The sequence below is a fragment of the Mauremys reevesii genome, linkage group 2 (genome assembly GCF_016161935.1).
Source record: "Mauremys reevesii isolate NIE-2019 linkage group 2, ASM1616193v1, whole genome shotgun sequence".
Taxonomy (NCBI): domain Eukaryota; kingdom Metazoa; phylum Chordata; order Testudines; family Geoemydidae; genus Mauremys; species Mauremys reevesii.
The window spans coordinates 167324917-167349526 of NC_052624.1; the positions used below are offsets into that span (position 1 = coordinate 167324917).

At 41.4% G+C, this 24610-nt stretch overlaps 1 protein-coding gene across 1 annotated transcript in view; it reads left to right on the plus strand.

Annotated features, from left to right (window-relative positions):
- TNFRSF11A (TNF receptor superfamily member 11a) overlaps positions 1-24038 on the plus strand; it is a 34852-nt gene extending 10814 nt beyond the window's left edge. The window contains exons 2-10 of the mRNA XM_039521346.1: positions 6595-6676; positions 7454-7579; positions 8349-8492; positions 9701-9794; positions 11316-11410; positions 12446-12553; positions 14492-14544; positions 16028-16871; positions 23230-24038. Coding sequence (XP_039377280.1) covers positions 6595-6676; positions 7454-7579; positions 8349-8492; positions 9701-9794; positions 11316-11410; positions 12446-12553; positions 14492-14544; positions 16028-16871; positions 23230-23642 — 1959 coding nt within the window. The 3' untranslated portion in view covers positions 23643-24038. The remainder of the gene's footprint in view (positions 1-6594; positions 6677-7453; positions 7580-8348; positions 8493-9700; positions 9795-11315; positions 11411-12445; positions 12554-14491; positions 14545-16027; positions 16872-23229) is intronic.
- The last annotated feature ends 572 nt before the right edge of the window (positions 24039-24610 follow it).

Sequence of the window (24610 nt, forward strand, 5' to 3'; positions counted from 1 at the left end):
ATGCCCAAGAAGCATGCGACATCCATCCGTTTGAAACTGAAAGGTTTGTTGTTGGTTTTGAAGGGTTTTTGGCATAGGATCCCCTTCTCTAGTGAATAGGGCACTAGACAGAGGACCCAGCAGACCTGGGTTCTATACACAGCTTTGCCCTTACAGTGCAGTTATTTCAGAAGTCACTTCAACTCTCTTTCCTTTCCACCATTTGTTTGTCTTATCTATGTAAACATTAGGTTTTTCAGGGCTGGACTATGTCTGTATATGGTGCCCCCCCCCATAATGGAGCCTGAGCTCACCTAGGGGTTCTGGGCACTACTGCAGGCAAAGTAATAATATTTAGACTCCCTAAACAACCCAGTGAATCGAAATAAGCATTAAATATATAGACATGTGTATTGACACCTGTCTGATTGTTATCTGATGATAATCATACGGTGGATGAATGTTACTCATATGATAGGGAATTTTTAATTCCACTGAGGAGCTAAAGGAAGGTTAGTTAACTCACAGAAACTGTAGCCATCTCAACACTGATCAATCTATTGTTTGTTTTATCTAATCTAACCGACCAAGGTTCTTATCTGCCCTCCCCCACCATTATAAGATATGTTTGGTCAATGCCACCACTTCTGCTCTTTTGCACAGTCTGCCTAACAAAAATAACTCTGGAGGGTTTGTGATTAGTTTATGGTTCTTCATGTTGATAAAGTTCTGTCATTGGTCAGGTGATCCCTCATAACTGGATTTGCTGTGTGCTGCTTGTTAAAAAGATCCCAAAGGAACAATTACAGTATGCAATATGGTCATTAGGGAATTGGACTTTTTCAGTGCATCTCTCCATTACCTGTCAACAACGTACAGATATTTTTAAAGTCTCCTTATTCATGATTGTCTTTACTCTATGTTCTTTCTTACCACTTTGGGTCTGGAAGGTTTCAAGATCTAGCAAGTTTACAAGGATTCATTTGTCAGAGTGAAATACCATTCAGTCTTCATTCCGCCTTTGCATTTCCTGACTCTGTTTTACCATCTGATGGTGGTTGTGATGTGGTTTACTGGTAACTGGAAAGTTGACATCACAAAAACCATTTCGTTCACAATCTGAATTACAGTCCTTCATGAACAGCTGGAACTGCCCAGAGTCATGTATGTCCTTTGTGACTGGATTTTTATCAGCAGTCAGTTAATATTTTGTGGAAGGATGTGTGTCCATCTAACTCAGATTATGCCTTTTCAGTATAAATCTTTCATCTCCTTTTAATCTCTATAATGCAAAAATATAATTGAGGTCTTCTGTAAATAATAAGATAGTATTTCCCCAGGTGGAGTTGCTGAGTGGTCCTTGAACCAGGAAAGTGGCAGAGTTGGCCAGTAGCCTTACTAAATTACCAGTGCTTTTAAGCCTCCTCCAACAAAATAATTTTTCTGGCTAGTGAATCACTAGTTGGAATTGCTCAAGCAGATCAGCCTCCAGGAGGAATAGGAAACCTGAGGCTGTATTGTGCCATCTGTATTAAGCCAGAGTTGCCCATTGATTTCATATTAGGGCTTCGTGATTTGAGTTAGCATATTACTATAGTTCAGCCATACATGACTTGGATGCCAATTAAAAAAATAAATAAACCATTTGTTATCAGTTTCAGACTCCTCCTAGCAGCCTGGTGGTTTTGGTTCTTTTGTGTTTCATTGTGAGACAACAAGAGATTAATGCTGCTGTGATGCAGCTTAGGACTATTGCCGAAGGAAGACGGGAACTGTTAAGCAACATTAGCAATGTGGCAAAAAGGGTAGGAGATACAAAACTTTTAACTGTACAGTGAAGGGATGGCTTCTTGTCTCTGAAGAGGGGATAAGTGTATTCTTTAAACAGAAAAAACTATTGCAGAGCCAGTCCCAGCTGGAAAACAAGATGGCTGGTTTAAATGGCTATTGGTCAGACGTCACTGGGCAAATCCTCATCCTCTGGGTGAAGATGCTCGTGCCCAAAGAACAGTAGACTCACCAGAGTTCTGCTTCATGGACAACTGAGGGTCGGACCATCAAACACTTTCTCATGCTTTTAATGTCACTATTAATACCAAGCTCATGAGTTTAAAAATCAGTTGATGTTGTGTGAGACAGGATACAACATTTCTCATGTTTCTATATTAGGTCTGCATTCCAAAGAGAAGTAAAAATGTGATTTGGTCAGTAAAATGGTCAGCTATGACTTGAAGACCCTTTGGAAGCAGATATATTGAGTAAGAAAGTGCCATTTTTAAATAGTTACCCACCATCTATAACTACACTTTAAACAAATGTTAGCTTCACAAATCTGAGAATATCACAAACAATCCACAGTGAGCCTCAGGTTTTTGAAAGAAATGACATTTTAAAAAAATACTGGAAACCCCCTAGCTTGTTCTTCCAGATTTTTTTCTTTTGAAGCAAAGGGGCCCATGTAATTCTATCCTCTCTCTCTGATATGTCTGTCTGAATATTCATTTGAGCGAGAAAGTAATTTTAGCACCTATGACACACAATTTCTGCTGCCATTAGATTGCTCAACAGCACTAAAAATAAATATTTCTTTAAGCCCGAAGACAGGAATTTGAATTCTGTTAGTCTCCCCTTCAGAAGCACCTGTGTGTGCTTTTACATGTCTGACTAACACAGTTCAGCTTTATAGCCATGATTCATTAAAGCAAATTCATTAGAGCCTGCAAACACTCATACACATGCTTACCTTTGAGCACGTCAATGCAACTTCTCATGTGCTTAAAGCTAAGCATGTGCTGAAGTGCTTTGCAGAATCGGTGGCCTTATGAAAACCAGAGGGAAATGTTTCTTAATTCTATGTTCTGTCCATCTTTGGAGATGGACACAGTTCTGAGATGATACATATTTGAACAGGCAGACTGGATTACATTTAAGGACTACAGCAAAAAACGTGTGTTTATCCTATAATTAAAAATATGAAAAATCTTTTTAAAATATGACTTCTCTTAAATGTTAATTTTCATATGTCCATAAACTCCAATGAAAAGATTCACCAATACTGACAATGGCAAAGGAATGACTGAGTTTGTTGAATTTATTTCAGATTAGGTTTCCAGATTGTTTTTATTTATTTTTATTTGATATTTGTAAGGTTATGTACAACCACCTGTGGAAATTTGACCCTCTTTCTATACACACCAATACTGTGTATTATCAGAATAATCAGGATTTATATGTACAGAATTATTATTGACAGAGAGAAAAGATGGCCCGGTGATTGCTTGGACACCTGGGTTCAGTTCCCCATTCTGCCACAGGCTACTTGTGTGACTTTGGGCAAGTAACTTGGTCTCTCTGTACCCGTGTCCCCAAGCTATAAAAAGGAATATTCAAACCTCCCTACCTCATAGGTGTTATGAGGATAAATCCATTAAACACTGTGAGGTGGTCAGGTACTACACTGATAGGGCCATATAAGTAAAATAGCTAGATTCCCTCAGGCAAAAAAAAGCTTATGTGCAGTTTGGCACTCAGGTACAATCCTCCTGCAGACCCTTCCGTGAGTAGCTCCATTGGCTGCACTGGGATTGCTCACAAAAGGTACCCCTTACAAATACAGATTTGCAATAGCCAACCCATTTAAAAAAAAAAAGTTTCTAACCCCCAATTTGACAGGGAAGACTTCTATACAAAGTCTTCTGTCAGTTTGAAAGTATAGCTTCATCCTGCCTCACAAATAGAAGTTCTCCTTAGTTGGAAACACCAAGGACTAAGACAGTGGGTCTCAAACGTTTGTACTGCTGACCCCTTTCACGTAGCCTCTGAATGCGACCCCTCCTTATAAATTAAAAACATGTTTATGTATTTAACACCATTATGAATGCTCGAGGCAAAGCGGGGTTTGGGGTGGAGGCTGACAGCTCATGACCCCCCATGTACGAACCTTGTGACCCCCCTGAGGAGTCCCAACCCCCAGTTTGAGAACCCCTGGACTAAGACTTCCCAAACACAATCTAAAATAAAAGCTCCTTTCCCCAGCTGCGCTCATTTAGCTTTTTATCTTCTTTTGCACCCCAAATGACATGCTCTATGGCATAATCTGATACACACCCAGCATCCCTTCTACCCTAGGACAAAGTTCACACTCACACCCCATTATGTGGCTAGGTTGCCAGAGATGCATGTAAGAAATTTGGCATGATTTTACTGTTTACCTCACTGGAAGTGTAAATAAGAGAAGATGGTAGCAAGGCTTTTTAAATACTAGGACGCCACCATAGAACGGTGTTGATTGTCACAATGCGAGTATACAGACTGTGATAAATAGCTGTGGTGAGATATACTGGGAATGTAACAATAGCACCTGTGTTATATATAGCTCCCCTGTTTTATAATAGGTAACTAAATAACCAGCACTTGGTGCTGATTCCAAACATAAGAGGAACCACTGAAGAGTTATCTGTATAGGTTGTCTGTCCATTCATGCTGTTTTATTTAAAAAAATGATTCCCCACCCTTTGGCTCTATGGTCTAAATTAAATTTCCATATCCTTCCTTAAAATTAAAGACTGTCCTCGTTTAGCAGTTCAGTGATTTTAAGTCTCCCATCAAAAGAGGAACTTTCAAACTGGAGCAAACAAGGAAGAAAAGAACTTTTTGCACACAACCCAAATGACTCAACCAGTTGTATGCCACGTTCACAGATGGTTGTGAATAAGAATTTATTCATGCACAGCCTTTATCTTTTGCACGATCCTGCAGTGAAGTCACAATCCTTATCTGGTGATAGCTTGGCCTTCTACCACATTTCAACGTAATGTCATAAATTCAATAGATTGCAAGAACATGTTAGAACATTGTCCACAAGATAGTGAACAGCACTGTCATTCAGCCACTGGGCTGGCCAGGCCTGTTTTACTACATTCATGGGACTACCTAACATCTTGCCAGGAATGTACACAGCCCTGACTGCTAATTATTCAGGGGAAAAGTATCATGGGGGTACAGTAGTAAGACCTATTATTCATTTATATTGCAGTAGGAGCTCTGGTCATGGCCCAGAACCCATTTGTGCTAGGTGCTGTACAAACAGAACAAAAAAGATGATTTCTGCTCCAAAGAGAATCTTACAATCTAAGTAAAACCTCAGAGAAAACAGGAGACAGACAGGGGAGCACAAGGGAACAATGAGACAAAAGCACTATGTTTGCAGGACTGCACCCTTAATTTGCCTCAGGATTATTATTATTTATTAGTGGCATCAAACACTAGTGGCATTTAGCCCCATACAAGCATACCCAAAGACATCGTCTTTGACTTAAGGATCTTACAGTCCAATTCAGATGCAGCTCGTACAGTTTAAAGCCACAGAAATAATGCACCAGAATTTGGTTCAGACTCAAAACAAGTGAGTCGTGTGGAAATAAGTGTTCTTTAAGCAAGAGAAGGAGCTTATCTGGCACACAAGGCAAGGAGGCAATTCCAAGCAACAAGACCCACAAGGTCAGATGGTGCAAGGTCCAAGCGGGAAAAGGATATCAAAGCACTGGAGATTAGAAAGGAGGAAAGGGAACAAAAGGAGGAAACAAAAAGAAAGACGTGAGCAGGGGAATGGAAACTGATATAAATTTCACTCTACAGTACCTGTGCACGTGGTGCTTTTATCACATGCTCTATATCGAAAGAATTACATTGCCGGCAGCAGGAATGCCAACATGCTTTCCTCAAAGAAATATTCCACATAAACAATATTTCAGCAGCTACATCCAATTACAATGACGAATCAATCACTATAAATAAGGGTTTTGAAGTGTCTTAAACATTATAAAAGCAATAATTAACAATGGGATGGCTGCTTTCCTCTCAGGTGGCAAAAGCAGGAGTGAGTTCTGCAAGTCATTCGGTGCGCTAATAAAAACAAGATACCCACACTGCTGTGTACTCTCTCTATGCTTCTTACATGACCATTTTTTTATGGATGCTAGAATTTTTGCTTAATTTCATTGTAATTGAGGCTCCTCTGAAGCCATGTTCTGTATCCCAGTGGGAAGCTGGGAACTTCTCCTTTTAAATCACTTGTCTCCAGCTCTCTGCCAGGTTGCCAAATGTTGGACTTTAAACCTGTCACTGGTCCAGTATTAAATCTTGCTAGACCTGAGTCTTGGGCTGGGTTCATTTTAGTGGAGAAAGAGGAAGTATTTCTGTTAGGTTGTTTTTTATTTGTTTGTTTGTTTTTGTTTATTAAAATAATACTTATTTGAAGCTGTTCATGGGGTTCAAATGTTAGAATACAGTGCTGGGGGAGATGGGTTACTGGGTAAGAGAAGAGGTCAAAAATGCATGATAAATTGCACAAGCATGTTATTTATTTCTCGTATGGCTGTCAAGCTCTGCATGTGTAGATATTATCAAGTTCACATTACTTAATTTGTCTGCAAAGGACTTTTGATAATGAAACGTACAATGTCTGTGCTGCGTAATATTTACTATTTTGCAATATGAAGTGTTGTAACTAATTAGTGGAGCTTTCCTTCCACTTATCAGAAGCATGAGTAGGATTTTCTAAAACTATTTCATGAATAACTCTCAAGGTATTGTTTCTCTCCTTCTGTTTCCCAGTTATCACTACAAATCTCTCCCGCCTGTGAGAGTGAGCAACACTATGAGTATTCTGGACGGTGCTGCACAAAGTGTGAGCCAGGTAAATATATTCTAGTGCTCTTATTTTTCAAAAATGAAAATCTTCTTTATGAAATTAGCATCGGGTCACTAGGTCATTTTGCTTTTTTCAGTCCCTGAGCAGGCCCTCTCAGAGATCCAGAGAGGCCCGGGCCACTTCCAACTTTTGAGGCCCCTAACCATAATAAAAAATAAAAATGATGACACATGAAAACAAAATGAGGCACCAAAAAAAGAGTGACATCATTTGAATATATTTTTTTTTAACAAATGCTTTTCTGGTCCGATAGGGATGCTCATAAAAAAAAGTTGCAAAGCTTATCAAATGCCCAAAATTAACAAGTGTATAAATTTGAGGTCCCCTTTGAGCTTGAGGCCCAGGCCAAATGGCCCTCCTGGCCACCCCTCTGATTGGCCCTGTCCATGAGTCTAATTGCACAACTCCTAGCAAAGCATTTAGGAATATGCATGATTGAAAGCATGGGCATAGTCTATACCACTGACTTCAACAAAAGATGCACTAGATACCTGGTTTGTTTGAGATTTTTCAGTGCTGGAGACACACAGTGATATGACTCTCACTGATTTCAGTGAAACTATTCATGGGCTTAAAGTTACTCAGGTGCTTTAAATGCCTTGCTAAATTGAGGCCAGAGTGAGGAACTGGGATGACAATAGGCAAAAACCTTCCTAAATCCAGTGGCATCAGTCGAGTAAGACATGGGCTAAATTTGGTCTATTATCTTTAGAGAGCATCAGTGACTGATAAGTGACCGTGGTTTTTTTCCTCTTTGTTCAGGAAAGTACATGTCTGCCAAATGCACTGCCACTTCTGAGACTGTGTGCCAGCCTTGCGGCCCAAACGAATACATGGATGTCTGGAATGAAGAAGACAAATGTTTACTACACAAAATATGTGATGAGGGTGAGTTGTTCATACTGAGGCATTACGTACCTTTGAGTCCAAACTATCAAAGTATGAGGATGGGTGAGTGGATTTAGAACAGGGGTAGTCAATAGGCAGACTGCGGGCAAATCCCAACCGCCAGATGCTTTTGAACACACCCAGAAATCTTTTTATTTATTTTTATTATTATTGTTGGTTTTTTTATTATTTTTTCTAGAGTTTGGACCTTTACTATACCTTGATCAAGAAATTTGGACCTTGACAAAAAATAATTGACTATCCCCGATCTAGAACTTATATTTAGTTCACCAAAATAATAATTGAGAGAGGGATTTTCAAATGACCTAACAGAGTTAGGTGCCCAACTCCCAGTAAATTTCAATCCCCCAGGCTCTTTTGGAAATCTCAGCCATAACCCTTATGCCACCACTAGTGAATCTTCAGTGCAGTGCACTAGGGTACTATGGGTGAGCACATAGAGATTCCTCCTCCCGCTCCCTCCCAGCATAAGGTGCACACATTTCTTGAGTCTATTTGTCTCCCCAGTGTAAAGATTCAATTCAGCTCCAACTGAAGTCAATAAAAATGATGTCACTTTATGTTTCTAAACAGTGAGGCGTCTCATACGAACCAACCATCTACCATGCTCTACAAATATTAATGTGATGCCTAACAAGAATGATTCTGCATCTGACACACAAGAATTGTGGACATGTGGGGAGTGAGGCTGGCCATCCCAAATTATGTTGAAGGAGAGATTTTTACTTCCATTTGCTTTCTCATTTAGGGAGAGGTTTAATAGAAGTGAATCCAGGAAATAGGACGTTCCAGCGACAATGTGCATGTACACTGGGATACCACTGTAACGAAGACTGTGATTTCTGTCGGCGAAATACAAAATGTGCTCCAGGGTTTGGTGTTCAGCATCCTGGTAAGATATGTAGAGTGGACAACTAGATGAATGGAGTCACAGCCTTTAAAGAGCGGGTTGATTGTGATCTCAGGCCAATGTGAGTGGGAGAGGTGTGTTGTAGGTATAATAACTGATGTACAACCTTCACAATCTGTTTACGTTTTGAAGGCTGCCTTTCAGAGAGTCATAGATTCCAAGGTAAGAAGGGACCATTGTGATCATCTCATGTGAAATCCTGCATAACACAGGCCATAGAACTTCCCCAAAATAAGGAAGAGACTTGAGCATTTTTATTTTGACTAAAATCTCTTAGTTGAGGTGGACCTTGCAAGTTTTTTCTTGAATTCTATAATTGTCATGGAAGACTTCACTGCACTCCGAATGCTAAGGAATTTGACTCTGATTAACTTTAAAAATTTAACTCCAATATTCACAAAATGTGCTCTCGTGATCTCAGTGTTCGGGTTAAGTTGAACTGAATGAACCATGCTAAGTTCAATTTTATAGCATTAGGCGAAGGTAAAAATTATGAACACCTTTTGAAAATTAACATAGTAGTTTTGTATGTATTATAACTCAAGCAGTTTCATGGATTTACTTCAGATGTGACAAAACCAAATCACCTTTGACATCAGACTAGCTGTGAAATTTCAGGCTAAAAGGAGGTAGTTGGTTGGTTTGTTTGTTTGCTTTTCGGGAGTGGAAATCAGAGGGGGTCAAAATCAGGTTTATACTGGACATTGGTAAGAAAGGAGGCCATTCCAAGTGGTGGGAACAACATAAAAATGGTACAGGACTGACTGCTGGAGTAAGTACTACATCTGGACTCAACACAATGATTTATTCTCCACAGTAACTGGTATTGTGAACACCCACCATAACTATGGCGTCACCACTGTGGCTCTGTAATAGTGGTGGTATAAGTTACTGACATAATTAATGTAACTGCATTAACACAAGACTGGTAGTTACAATGGAATTAGCTCCTAACACAGTGTTTTTTCACAGAGCTGTGCAAATCTCTCCAGTCGTTTCTGTTTCTCGTTTTGACTCTATAGAGACCTCATTTACCACTACTTTCTGCCCAGATTTAACTCCAGTTGTCTCCTTTAATATAATGTAAGATCTTCCTCGTGATGAAAGGATTTTCAGGGGAAAAAAATCTTCTCCAAGTCTGAGATGAAATTACAGTTGCTCAGCTATGCTGTTTGTTTCCTCTACCACAGTGCAACGAGACAAGGATATTGTGTGTGCACCATGCCGCTGGGGGTACTTCTCAGACATCTCTTCATCCACTGATGAATGTAAATCCTGGACCAAGTAAGTGCACCTCTCCTATAACATAACTGTGAGATAACCACAAAGCTGTAAGAGGCCTGGACAAATTGATTTTTCAACTGAAGAATGGGACATTCAATGGACTGTCAGTGAGTTTCTCTCTTTGTAGCACACTGATCAGCAGCCATGCAGCATTGACAGCAGAGCCGGTGCAACCTATTAGGTGACCTAGGTGGTTGCCTAGAGCACTAGGATTTGGGGAGCAGCATTTTCTCCAGCAGCGACCGCAGCGGGCGGATCTTCGGCCGCCCCAGTCGCCGCCAGCATTTAGGCGGAGGGAGCAGGGGCAGGGGGTGCGGGGAGGGCCGCCTGTGGCAAGTGCGTGCTGCCCCCCCGCCCAGGGAACTCCCCACCCCAGCTGACCCCTGCTTCGCCTCCTCCCAGAGCACGTCGTCGCTGCTTCACTTCTCCCACCTCCCAGGCTTGGGACGGGTGGGGAGCTGCTACGGAGGGGTGCCTCAGGGCAGAGGCGGGGCGAGGAGCTGCCACAGGGCTCGGGGAAGGGGTGGTGCAGAGGTGATCTGGGGTGGGGAGCTGCCGCACGGCTCCTGGGGGGGGAGCTGCTACGTGTTTGACTTTGCAACCTAAGTCAGGCTCTTGTAATCTAATTTTTAAATATGTAATTTCCTGAGTTTTAAAAAAGAAAAATAACGAATTCTGCTATGTACAACCTTAACAAGCCCTCGTAGCATGTGATCAACAGCCTTTGAACCCTGAACCTTCAACACTGACTGCTGCTACTTGAGTTACAGGACTGACTATATTAATGAGCAGCAGGAGAAGGCTGTTCTCACAGAGGGGGGAATGGGCCACTAACACTGTGTACTGAGTCCAGGAGCGGTCAGGGGAAGCCTGGCCTAGCCTGACACTCTCGCTCTCTCTCCCCCTACCCGCTGGAAGTAGGGGGCTTGTGCCCCAGGTGGTGCTCCAGAGCGGGGAAATGGGATGCTGGGACCATGTGCTGGGAGGATCCTGGCCCCAGTTCTCCTCCTGGCCCTGGGTACTGAGAAGGGAGTTTGGGGATACTGAATCCATGCACCAAGTCCAGTGGGTGGAGTCAAAAGTGGTGAGCATACGTTGGCTTTTACCCCTTCCCATCACTATAGCTGCTCCAGCAGCTCCCACATGTTCCCAGTGCAGTATTATCTGCTGCTATTGCAGCTGCTTTGGTGAGGTCGGGGCCTGGCACTTTAGAATGTTCCTTTTCTTTTGGCAAGCTGACACCATTTTCCTGAGCAACACAAGCAGAGGAAAAGCCATAGTGGCTGTTAGTTTATAAATCCACAAAACCTCAATAGAATTTTATAGGACAAATAATATCTTTATGTTGAGGGCTTTCTGCCTGCCAAATTTCAAAGGAAAACAATGGAGGTGTTAGAGATTATTAAAAATTAAAGGCTCTGAGAATCTCTTATAATGCAAAGTGTTAGGCAACCTAAATATAGGTGTCATTGCCAGTTCTCTACATGATCAACCAGCTTTTTTTTTTCTTTATTTTTGTAGCTGCACAGCTCTGGGAACTGCAGAAGGAGTTCCTGGGACTGATCGGTCAGATGCAGTTTGTTTGGAGCCGACAATGTCTGTACAACCACAAGATGGTATATTTCATCATACATAATTATCCATCAGAAAGTATAGGGTAGGATTTTCAAAAGGGCTCAGTGCTGGCATAACTCTGTTCCCACTGAAGCTGGCTTTAAAGGAAGCAGTTGGGCCAATTCTGAGCCTTTTTGAAAATCCCCCTCAAAATATTTTGATATTAAAGATTATTTATGCCATTCTGAATTAGGGTGATCAAATGTCCCAATTTTATAAGGACAGTCCCGATATTTGGGGTCTTTTTCTTGTATAGGTGCTTATTACCCCCCACCGCATCCTGATTTTTCACACTTTCTGTCTGGTCACCCTATTCTAAATTGCAGCACTTTGTGAGAAATCACAACTACAGTCTATGTTCAGTGCTGTATACAGTTTTATACTTTTTATTGAAATTACATACCAGATGAGACTGTTGTTATAATACCCATTAACCACCATCACAGTTGCAGTTCTGACTTTTTTGCATTCCTCTAATGTTTAACTATTTTAAAAAAAGCTACGGCTTCTGTCTGGGTACTGTTGATAGCTATGGATACTGTGTCAGCCAAAGGCAGCCCTTGATGTCTGATAATGAGGCCCATTGCCCTTTTTATCTTTAATGTGGATGTGCTGCCCCAGTGAGACTACGTGTTTCTGCATGCAGTGAGCCGTCATGATCTGAGTCTTGCATGCTGGGGCCTGTGTAACTCATAGAAACTACCTTCACAGCCTTTTCAGGAAAATCAGGTGTAGCTTTTGGGCTCCTGGCAGCTTACATATGAACCCTTCAACTGAGCAAAATTTGGGCATGCCTATATTGGGCTGTCTTCAGAGTTCAAATCTGTAGTTCTTTTTAAGATAGCATTGTAAAGCATGGGCTTGATCAGTCTCCTTGTTACGCAACATAATGTGTTATAAAGCTATCAGGGTTATTTTAGAAATCTAAGTTCAAATAGAAAAGTCTTACTGCATCCAAGTAAGAAAAGTAAGCAAGGATTGTATCATTGCTAAGTATAAGCTGCACACTGATGTGATATTTTTTTTTCATCCTACAGAAACAAACAAGATCTTGTATGTTCTGAGTGTTCCAGTCCTCTTTGTGATATTGACCAGCATTATCATACTTATTATATATTACAAAAATAAGGGGAAAGCACTGACAGGTACATTACAGCTAATGATTTTTAGGAATTCAACTTAATGTGAAATCTGTATTTTTTTTAAACTGTGTGATTCGACTTTAGTGGGAATCATCAGGTTAAAAACGCATGCATTGTTTGGAAAATTATATGCTCTACAGTTTACGTATTTTAGCTGGCACAAAGCAGGACTTTGGATTCCCTTTCTCTAGGCCAGAAACGTATTAGGCTTATTGCTCTGGTACCCTGTCAAATCAGCTATTGTGCAGTAACTGGTTTGTCAGAATTAGGTGGCTAATATACAGTCCAATGGAGTGCTGTTTATGCATGCAAAGTATGTATTGTGTGGCCTGCATGCCTGACAGCTGTGCTTTAGCCAACTGGCGGCCTGTGGACTATTCTGTCCAGACCCCATGGAGAATTCCATTTTGTAATCTTGGTGTCTTCTTCACAATGTGACCTCACACACACCATACATGCGAGGTCACACTGAATGGAGGATGCAATTTTGGACTGCCTTATTAAAACTATCACGGCATGCCACTAGTACAATCATATATCTGAGAACGTGATCAAGCTTGTTGTTTGGACTAGGGACTTGATAGAGTATTGCTGTATTAGTGGAGAAATGTGATTTTCATGTGTTGTCAATGGCATTAAATATTATTAACATGGGGGAAATGCTGCAGCAATTGCTGCATGGATGTGGATGCATCTGCAGAAACTCATTTTAACCTCTACGCATTAGTTGATTTGAGCAAACTGTTATTACTCCTTTTGCATTTACTTCCTCCTCCTGGAAATCTTTTTCTCATCCGTCCTTTTCCCCTTTCATTTCCTCAGCCCCACCTGCCTGGGTTTTTTGTGCCATTCTTCTCCTGCATTGTTTAAATAAACATTTAAATAGTGTTTTATAAGTTAGCTACCAGTTCCACACTAAATGCCTGTCACCCTAAATCAGGAATCCTGTGGATGGGCTGGAGATAATGGTGACCCTCATAGTAAACCAAACATTTTAGATTCAGCACAGGTTATAGTGGAATCCTCTTAATCCGGATTTCCACCACTCTACAGCCCGCTCTACAGTGAGTGGCCTTTCATGCCCTTTAAGAGAAATTCCAGATGGACAGATGATACCACTTAAATGGCAATACTGCTGTCTGAGCTCTGCGGAGCCCCATCAAGTTAGTGCCTTCTCCCAGTTTCTGCAGGCCAGTATCTACAGAGGAGCGGATACTAGGTGTGTGTACTTGGCATGAATGGGACAAACTAATAGCCAAGATCAGGCAGTGGCTACATACTTGATGTGTGTTCCACTTGCTCTACAAACACAGAGAACCAGCGTGATATAAAAGGCACACAAGGCCCAACACTACAAAATCCCCATAAACTATAATTACTGTCCTCGTAAAGCAGCAGTCACTGTTATAAAGCCTCACTGGGTTTAAACCTTTTCCTTCAGAGATGTTTTAATTTAGTACGTTTCCCAATTAAACACATTCCGATTAAGTGGAACAGACTGTATTCAAAACTGCCAGCCTGTGGTGGTTTCAAGGTGTGTGTGCGGGGGGGTGGGGTTTCCCCCTTTGGTCTCCTCATTGCTATTTGGGCCATTCATGTGACACCTCTTGAAATAGACTAACCAATTGTATGGCTGCAACTGGGTCGATCTGAGGCCAGTCATAGCTTGTTGACATGTGACCAGAAATAAAGCCCCATTTGATGTGGAACATAGTTTAACCACATTCTATTTTAGGACCTTCTAGACATTTGTTCCATAAGGATATATCCAGTTCAAGTTATAATGAATGCTCAGCTAGACAGTCGCTGGCTTGGTCTTTTGAGCAGAGTCAATAAAAACAATCTGGACAGTTAGGTTTAATTTAATGCAGGGGATTATGGATAACTGTATATTATTTGATCTGTGATTGCCTGCTAAACACTATTTTGTTTCCCCTACAGCAGACCTACAGAACTGGGCTAATGAAGTATGCAGCCAAATAAAAGGGACGAAGGTAAACGCTAATGTTCTAAATTTTTCCCTGTGGTTATGCTTTGCTAATTCCTTTCCTGACCCTCATGGCAGCCTTGACATGTATTACAGACAAATGAGGCCACAGAGTTCGCTCCCACCATTCAGTAACTATTGTACCACTAGCACACTAGTAGGTGATCTGGTAGTTACAACAAAGGACAGAGAACTTATAGCATTCTGGCTTTAATTCCTGTAGACAATGAGCCAAGTTTTGCCCTAAGTTACACGAGTGTCACTCCTATGAGAGTGACACTCATGGTAAACTGACAGCAGAATTGGGCCCATTCACTCATTGTGTGACCATGGGCATACCATTTGAATTCTCCCCCCGCCACTCTACATAGCTAGAAGATAAAGACTTCTCTTTGCATTCTACAGAAATAGCTATTCTTTTCCAGTTCTGAACACTAGGGCTGATTTGCCTATATTCCTTTTTATTTTAAGCCCTGGGTGTCTCAGTTAATTGTTCTCGTGTACTAGGGCTTTTTAATCATTGGGTAATCCCAGGAAAATTCCTGTAAATGCCATTTTTATGCTCATCGTAGAAAGTAGCCAAATGAAAAAATGGAGGGAATTTATGAGCAGGATCATTAACATATAAGGCCTGAGTCTTCTCTCACTTCAATCTAAATCAGGAGTGACTCCATTTATGTCAGAGGAATTGAAGGTGTGTAAAACTGGTGTAAGTAAGAGAATAATCAGCTCTTCCCTTATAAAAATGAGGGAGCGTATTTAAGGTCAAATCCTCTGCTGAGGTAAATGGTCACTGCTACATTGACTTCAATGGAGTTTCACACAAAGAAAATAATTTGACCCTTAGAATTTAGAGGATTTCAAATCTAGTATAGGTTAGACCTGGGCATCAAACTTTAAAGAATAGCCCATTATTAAGAGGAAAACCTCTTGTGCTTCAAAGTGTAGCTTTGCTCTGAAAAGTGACTGTAAAAATGGCATCATGGATTCCGTATTTATTGTCTCAACAATTTCCAGGTGATATGTGCTCAGTTCACAAGTAAATGTTTTTTGAACTCTCTGCCTTGCAAGCTCACCCTGAGTTCTGAAAGCCAGTCTGGATTCTTCCTTCTTCATGCATCACCACTGGACCTTAGTAACAATTCTGTCAATGAGACAGAAGGAAGACTAGAATCTAACTCACTCTTTCTTAGCTGTTTTGGCTCTTTAGAACCAACGGGAGCAATAACCACTTAAAATTTATTTTTGTCACTTGCGGGAGCAGATATGACTGTGAATACACACAAGGAGCAGACTTGTCCAGTAAGATCCTTGTCACATATCCAAGCAGAATTACATTTTATGGGTCAGAAATGTAGATGGTGCTGCTCTAAGTCAGCAACTGCAACTCAAGACTATTAAGTTATCTAAATATCATTTCTGCTCTGCTAAGAAAAATAATAGTTTGATGATCTGTTTATTAAAAAAATTTTCTTTTGGATTTTGTTTAGGAATCCCCCAGAGAGCCATTTGTTAATTCAAACATGGTGAACGCTGCAAGTCCTCAGCCTTCTGAAGGAATATATTTGCTAGCCCTTGATGACTATATTTTTTCTGAAGACATGGGTTGCCCAAAGGGGCACACTCGCTATGGGAAAGGCAGCCCAGACACAATCCACTATGAACTGGGAGAGAACATCCCAACATTGTCTTTAGCAACAGAGTCTGAGGATGACCACTTCAGGCAGATTCCCATGGAAGACGAATATGTAGATAGAGCTCCCCATGCCCATGGTTATTTACCTTTACTGAGTCGGCCTGACAGTAAATCCGTGTCACCATTTTCAGAGCCACTGGAGGTGGGGGAGAATGATAGCTTAAGTCAGTGCTTCACAGGAACTGAAAGCATGGTGGATTTAACAGGCTGCTATAGCTCTGATCCTTCATGCAGCCTGGACTGCATCCATGTCTCCTCAGACAAATACCTACAGAAATCTTGCCATTGCACCTGTAGTCGTATGAAGGAGACAGAGAGAAAGGACACAGATCACTTCCCAGTGAACCCTGAGTCAGTGAACAACTGCGTGGGCTGTGGGGTTTCATCTAGGGAATCTCCTAGGAAGTGGAGCGAACCCCTTTGTGCAGCAGTTGACCATACCACAGCCTCAGCGGAAAATGGACTTTATCCACAGTGCACCTGTGGCTTGGACTTTCCCTCTGCAGGTCAGAGTACTTTAGCAAGCAATCCTGGCATTGAAGATACTCCCTCTGAAGGTACTGGCACAAAGTACCAGAAAACAAACGGAGGCACTTCTGGGGCAAATTGTAGCACTTCAGAACTCCCACAAGCATCGGGTAAGCAACCCCTCCAGCAGGCTTGCTCTACATACTATCATATAGAATTATCCTTCCTACTTTCCCCATATTCTTTTACTCTGAATCTCAGTGCAGGGCATGGTTTGGGGGAAGGAGAGATTAAGAAAATGAAGCTTTTTTTTTGATTTGCCTCGCAGCTACTTTCAATGACCAGGATAAAAAAGCCAGAATATTTGTTTTCTATTGGACTCTGGAAATGGTCTAGACCCAATGAGGTTTCATGCTGGTGCCTGTGGTTATTCTCCACCCAGCAAGGAAACCTCCATCCTCTGGCTCCCGCTACAGAGCCCAGACAGTTTATGCTGTTGTCTAAATATTTTGATGGTAGAACAAAGTGAATTCATTGCACTTTCGTCTTCTATCATGAAGTTCTCAGTTAAACACCAATCAGAAGCATGAAGTTTGCAGTTAAACACCATTATAGCTGACAAAAAAAGACAGGCCCAAAGTTTCTTTAACTCTTTCTCTTTATTATTTTTAACACATCAAAATGAATTTTAAAATAATTTGATGCACACTGTTGTTCTGCCCACACACTCACTTCTGTCTTCTTGATAATTCTGGAACCCAGTTATTTAGTATATTCTTAAATAGCCAAATGACAAACCGGAAAAAAAATGGAATACAATGACTTAGGGGCTAACACCTGTCCCCCAGTAGTGACCCTTTCTGAACTGATTCCTTAAGACCCACTACACTCTCCTGCATCAAACTTCTCTTCAGTACCCACATCTAGGGTGAACAGATAGTAAGTATAAAACATCAGGACAGGGGGTAGGGGAGTGATAGGCACTTATATAAGACAGAGCCCAAATATTGGGACTGTCCCTATAAAATCAGGACATTTGGTCACCCTATCCACATCTGCTACCATAAGAAATCATCTATTTAGGATGGCTCTAGGGGCAGATGTTGTTCAGTTGTTCCATTTAAATTATTTTTAGGGGGGGGAGTGTACAGAGAAACTATATATGTATATTTCTGTCTTCCCCCCTTTCATGTGTCACTAGTAGTTTCAGACTGTAATCTTTTCAGGGCAGCAACCCTGTCTTTATACATTTTTTTATGATGTCTAACAGAATGGGACCTTGGTCTTGATGAAGGCCTCTGGGTACTATGGTTATTCAAATATTAATAATAGGCAATTGCCCTTCTATAAATGCATATTCTACCTTAGAGTAGTGTCTTGGGGCATTCATGTCAACCTGCCAAGGCCCAAATGTGGGCTGTAATGTGTCAGAGGCCCCCCCAAAAAATGTTATCCACACGGGAGACTTAAAATACTGCAGGATTCATTCCTCTGTTATAAATGACTCATTCTGTTACACATGACTTGTGTGGACCATAGATACCTTTGTGGCTAAAATGAGGGACATCTGAGGTATGCCTAGAGGTCAAGTCCTTTTTGACACTAGCAGAATGTTACTCCTCTCTTTAAATCCAACAGCAGAATGAAGAGAGAGATATTATGGAACAGAGGGGCAGGGGAGATTAGGGATTGGGGAGCTGGGGGAAAGGGGAGTTTGGACTCACACGTGAAAGGAAGTGTGTCTAATCTAGTCTGCTATTTAATTCTCTTGGTGTAGTTTTAGTTGTATAGGCACCACTGGGTGCCTTCACGTACTATAGTGCTACCTGGTGAAACCTGAGCATGCATACTGTGTTATTTATTTACCATAAGCGACATATGACTGCTGTGAGGGCCTTTTAGCCAATTCTAAAATAGTAATTTTTAATTAATCAAACTCAAAATGCACAGTTCATGTGTTCTTTTTCTGCTTATGGAATGGGAATGTTCTGAGGGAAATATCGATGTGTACATGTGAACTGGAATAGGGCTTAGTAAATGGTTCCATTCTGAGTCATGCTTAAGAACTAGCTGTGGGTGTATAAGAAGCATTAATGAAATCCTCTGTGAAGTGCTAGGACAGAAAAAGACACACAACATACATTTTGTAACTGTCTCAGTATGGATTGGCATAGTACCAGAACCATATAGGTGAGTGAACAGGGGCAGCGCCGCCTCTTCCTGGTGGGGGGGGCTGAGGCGAGGTAGACAGAAAATTGCAAGGCTGCCCTATACATCTTGTGGATGCACACACTTATTTTTTTAACAATATGAACTTAAACATGTATATTATCTATGTTATCCTCAAAAGGAGAATAAAAATATATACAGACCAGTTTTAAACTACATCTCTGGCAGCTCACTGGTGCAACATTTATTCACAGAAAATCAATAGGAAAAAAACTAAGCCAATAAATAAATAAGCTAATAATACTAATAATATTAACAATAAACATGTAAACTTCTGGGAAAAATTACTGGTTAAATAATACTAATAGCTAATTACTTTAAATCAGAGAATACACTGTATTATATTTTTAATTAGCCATTTGCACACGCAAACAAAGCAAAACACCACACACACTATTATTTAAAACAAGATAAATACCAACCAACCAAAACTAAGTACACCTTTTTTCCTTAGCCAATCAAGCCCATCTTTCCATTCCAGCCAAATCAAAACCCAATTAAATACAATCAGAAAATTCAAACCATTTTAAAGCTGTTTTTTGGAGGGGTGGGGGTCACTCTTGCTTTAACTGTTGTGCACCCACATAATTCACAGTCTTTGTAAAAGTAACAAAAGCAATTGAGTTCTTAACTAAATGAACTGCCAATTAATACAAAAATAGCACAAAATAAATAAAGCACTACCAATAAAGCACAAAAACAGCATTTGACAGGCAGCAAAAAACATACATTGTGGGGCAAGTGTTTCTCAATGTTTCCACTAAACCGGTGAAAAATTGACATACATTATGTTATGAAACAAAAAAATGCATGTACAAAGATTGAGATACTACTTACTGCAGAGAAGCCATTTCACTTAAGGACAATCATCCATTGCTGTGATTTGCAGCAAAGGAATTGGTGGCATCATCAGGGGAGGCCTTAGGGGTGGGCAACTGCCCAGGGCACCATAGTTGAGGGGGGCACTTTGGTCAATGCCCCCCTACACACATAGTCAGTCCAAGGCTCCTTTAACCTCTAAGAACTGGGCCCGGAGTTGGGAGGGACACGGCTGGGGGCACTCCAGCTGGAGGGTCTTACTGTGTGTCGGGCTCCAGGTGCAAGTCCTGTATGGGTTGGGGCTTCCTCTTCCCCTGCAAGGGCCACTCCTGAGGCCAGGTCAGACCAACGTCTGGGAATCTCCTGGTGGCTGCAGGAAACTTTGCAACCCTGCACTTTCCTGCAGCCATTGCTCCCCATCCATGGGGGGAGGGGTCATTGTATGGAGAGCTGCCCCCCCCCCCATTTGCCTGGTGCCATTTTCCCTCAGGCCAGCCCTGGACATCATCAGCATTCAGAGCGGGGTGGCTGGCAGCAGCAGCTGCTGCCTGGGTGCCCAGCTCTGAAGGCAGTGCCACTGCCAGTAGCAGCGCAGAACTGCATAAGTAAGGATGGCATGGTATGGCATTGCCATCCTTACTTCTGCGCTACTGCTCGCAGCGGTACTGCCTTCAGAGCTGGGACCAGCAGCAGTGGTGCTGGCCGACCAGCAGCCACAGCTCTCTGGCTGCCCAGCTCTGAAGGCAGCGCCGCCATCAGCAGCAGTGGAGAAGTAAGGGTGGTAATACCACACCATGCCACCCTTACTTATCATAACAGACCATTGCGCATGGAGGAGTAGGGGGCTAAGGCAAATTTGGGGGGTGGACGTAGGTCCAACAACTGCCCCCTACCAGCACTGCCCCTGTTTGAGAGTTTGTGGCATGTCAGCTTTGTGAAATAGAACTGGCTTCAAAATGGGGGGAAATTGCCACAAAAATTCCAAGGAAATATTTGTCTCTTTTACTCATTAATATTCAAAATGTAAATGAAATATGTTGAACTGCCCTATCATGAAAGACTTTTGGCATGTAAATATAAATCTGCAAACCAAAGTATTTAGTTACATGGGTCTGAGCCTTCAGGTGCCAATTCATAATGCTCCAAATTTCAGAGTTGAAACCTGTAGTGTTAGTTCATGCCCATCTATGGTATTGACTATAAATAGAACTTTTAGAAACCCTTTGTGAACCTAGGACACAGAATTTGAGGGGACCACCTGGGTCATCAAGTCCAGTCTCCTGCTATCACAGGCAAGCCCCCTTCTGGAGGATTAAGGGCTGAATGCTACAAAGGAGTTAGGCTCCTAACTTTCTATTTAGGTTCCTAACTTTCATTGATTTCAATAGAAGTTAGGCGCCTAACTTCTTCAGAGCATTCACCCCTGAGTGACTCAAGAATTAGGAATGGGATACAGAGTCTTTTACTTCTAAGTTCAAATCCTGTCCACGTCAGTAGCAACCAACAGTCATTACCACATGAAAGCTGCTTGGTGGCTTGTGCAAAGTGAGTTTGTGGCCACCTTCCAGTTCTCAGTAGGTAATTGTAACAAAAAAAAAAACCCAGGAACCCTATAATCTTGATTGGCAGCAACTGGCAGTCTTGGTAGAGAAACCAAAGGACTGAATACTTGTGGAGAGTATCCCTATAGGTCCAGGTTTTATATATATTTGGTAGGTCAAAGTGGACAGCATTCATTAACACACTCTGGGGAAAGAGGATTTCAGTATTCACCTCTTCTAGCAACCTGGCACCTTTAATAAGCAGTTAAGAATCCCATATCACATTCAGCTAAACATTAACTGACTTCTATTTAACTTTCATGTAGTTTATCTAAAATTGCTGTTCTACAAATAAACACTGGTGAATGTTCATGCAGTATTTTGGATGTAGCAAGCACTATGGAAATGCTAAGGGTTATTACTCTAACCAAAAATCCAGCATTTGTGACATCAGCATCATGTTGATGGCAGGGAATTGTGACACCTGGATTGGGCCTTCACCGAAGAAACAGCTCGGGCAGGAAATAAGGCAGTGCCTAAAGGAGAGAACTTTTAGTCATATATCATGGTACTCAGTGATAATTGAAAAGAAGATACAGAAATAGTGTAGTGGTTTTTAGTTAAAGTAAATAATATTGCTAATGTGAGCCTTTAAAAAAAAAAAAGTCCAGGTGCTGCCAAACTGTGTTCTAGATGTACTCATGTATGAATTTATCAGCATTTACTGGAATTCAGTCATGGCATGCAAACATCACTGTTTACTGAGAACACCAGGGTGTTCTGGGGTAGGCCATGCCTTATAAAGGGTGATTGTAAGTGGTTTCCTCTTTAACATTAATGAATAACTGCAGTGACGGGGTTATAAAAATTGCTGATTTTAAAGTATTAAAAATGCCAATAAAACATCATGAATTTCTAAAAATCTCTAGGAGCTGTCCATAAACACTGGTTAAGTAATCTGTAGTAGGAAGAATACCTCTGAGAGAAAGAGAGAGCGAGAGAGAGAGAGAGAGAGAGAGAGAGAGAGAGCACTGTTGAAGCTGTTTTTATTGCTTTATTTGTTTGAACTTAGGGAAAGTTAATTCTTCTCAGCCTTTCCCATAATTCTTGTATGAATTTTGAAATTTCAGGGCTTCATCCTGCTCTTATTAAAGTTAATGGCAAAATGACTCATTGTCTTCAATGACACCATGATCAGGCTCGTAGGATAAACTCACCTTTGCCTGCCATGCACACCTCATGGCCAAACCTTTTAAAAGAGGTTTCTATTATCATTCTAGTAGGATTTTGAGACACAGGCCATGATCCCGCAATGTGCTCATGCAGAGCCCCATTAAAGTCACTGAGTGTTTCGCCAGATCTGGGTCATAGAGTATAATCGCATGTGCTACTAGGCTCGCCCCATCCATACGCTCTACACTACTGGACTCTAGAAGGTCTGTTATCCATGGGTGTATGGCATGGCAATAACCTTTTTAAGTCTTTCAAATTTTATTTAGTTAAATTTACTGCATAGTCTGCATAATAATTTCAATCATTTGAAAATCACTATAGTGACTGGTAATCTATAAATATCTAAAACATAGCTATATATTCAGAAAGACAGACAATGAACATTTTACACATAGATTATGTGTGGAGCATTTTCCAGCATAATCTGGGTTTGTGTACTTGAGAGCAAATTCAGGAGGGTTTGCTGCAGGTAGCTGGAGGAGGAGAGTATATAGCAAAAGATCTCTCTCTTGCTTCCAGGTGATGAGTTTGAAAGGGAGAAATTTTCCTACCATCCCAGCTAGACACACTTGGATGACAGGTTTGGTGCTGGGAGGGAAAATAACAGGAATCAAATTCACTCAGCTAAATATTCATCTCATGAGACAAAATTCTGACAGAAAATATTAATCACGCATATATGCTTTTTTCCCTTCCCTTTCCCTAGGAAATGTGACTGGAAACAGTAACTCTACGTTTATATCAAGTGGACAAGTAATGAATTTTAAGGGCGATATAATTGTTGTCTATGTTAGTCAAAACTCCCAAGAGGGGACAACAGCTACTGGAACAGCTGATGAGAATGTGGGGAGTCCAGTGCAAGAGGAAAACCTGAACCGCTGCGAGACTTTTGCAGGCAACACCCAACAATACAAAGAAAAATATGCTGGTGCTAATCCAGCCTGCCCTGCAGAGAACGAAGGACTAAATAGCACGGGGGAATATGAGCGAAGGCTTGGGCCTGTGGTTCAAGAAGAGAACCAAGACAGCCAGGACAGGAAGTGCTGCCACAGTGGGGCCTTTCAACCTGTGCAAGAGGAGGGAAGGCCAGGACAATTTTCAGATAAAGCATTGCACTGATGGGAATCGACAGCTGTTTGCTCACTCTTAGTGTTTGACTGAAACACCATTAATTCTGTGGAACTGTATAGCAGCCAATGAATGACATTAATGGTCTGCACAGTTGTGTTAGCTGCTCCGAGGCCAGGTTGCCGTGACTGGTTCATTAGATCTGAGACCTTTATTATTCCTGGTGTCTCTTGGGGACTTCATCAAATGGAACCGACAATTCCACAGTAAATGCCTGTGATGCTATCACTGTGGAAATTATTAGTGGAGACAGACACAAGTGTAAAGCTGCTATCATTGCAGAAATATCTGATGGGAAGGAAATCTACTTACCCACAATTGTACAGGTTGTTCAAGACTTGCTGTCCATCCCCTTATCCTTGGGACATAAAGTGGAAGACTAATTAATTTAGATTGTAAACTCTTTGGGACAGGGAGTGTGTGTGTGTGTGTGTGTGTGTGTGTGTGTGTACACAACACCTAGCATATTGTAAATGCTACTAGAGTACGAATACTAATTATGATTAATATTCAGAAGGTAAACCATAAGTATTGACCAATATTTTTCCCTAATGACATCCGGACAAGAACTTTGGGAAAGATTAAGCCAAGCCCTTGTGCATGGCCTTTCTCTTTCCCTATTCTCTTGCATTTCCCATGAGAACCTTCCATCTAGATTTAATTCAGCCTTATCACCCTGAGTATCACTGTGCAATGATCCTATTGGCCTCATGTGAAGATGAACCATGCGCTTCCATGATCCACATGATCAGAGATCTCTTGATTAGAGTGAGAATCACCTGTCCACCAGGAGGAGCATCTTTCACTTGAAGATTTCTTGTTAGGAAGGATCTTCTTCTGAAAAGCTCTAAAGCCGCCAAGCCTTCTGTGTAGCTGCTCCAGTTTGCAATAACATTTCTGTAGGTGACGACCACCTACAATCCTGTAAGCAGGTAGTTTATTGAATGTCACATCATCAT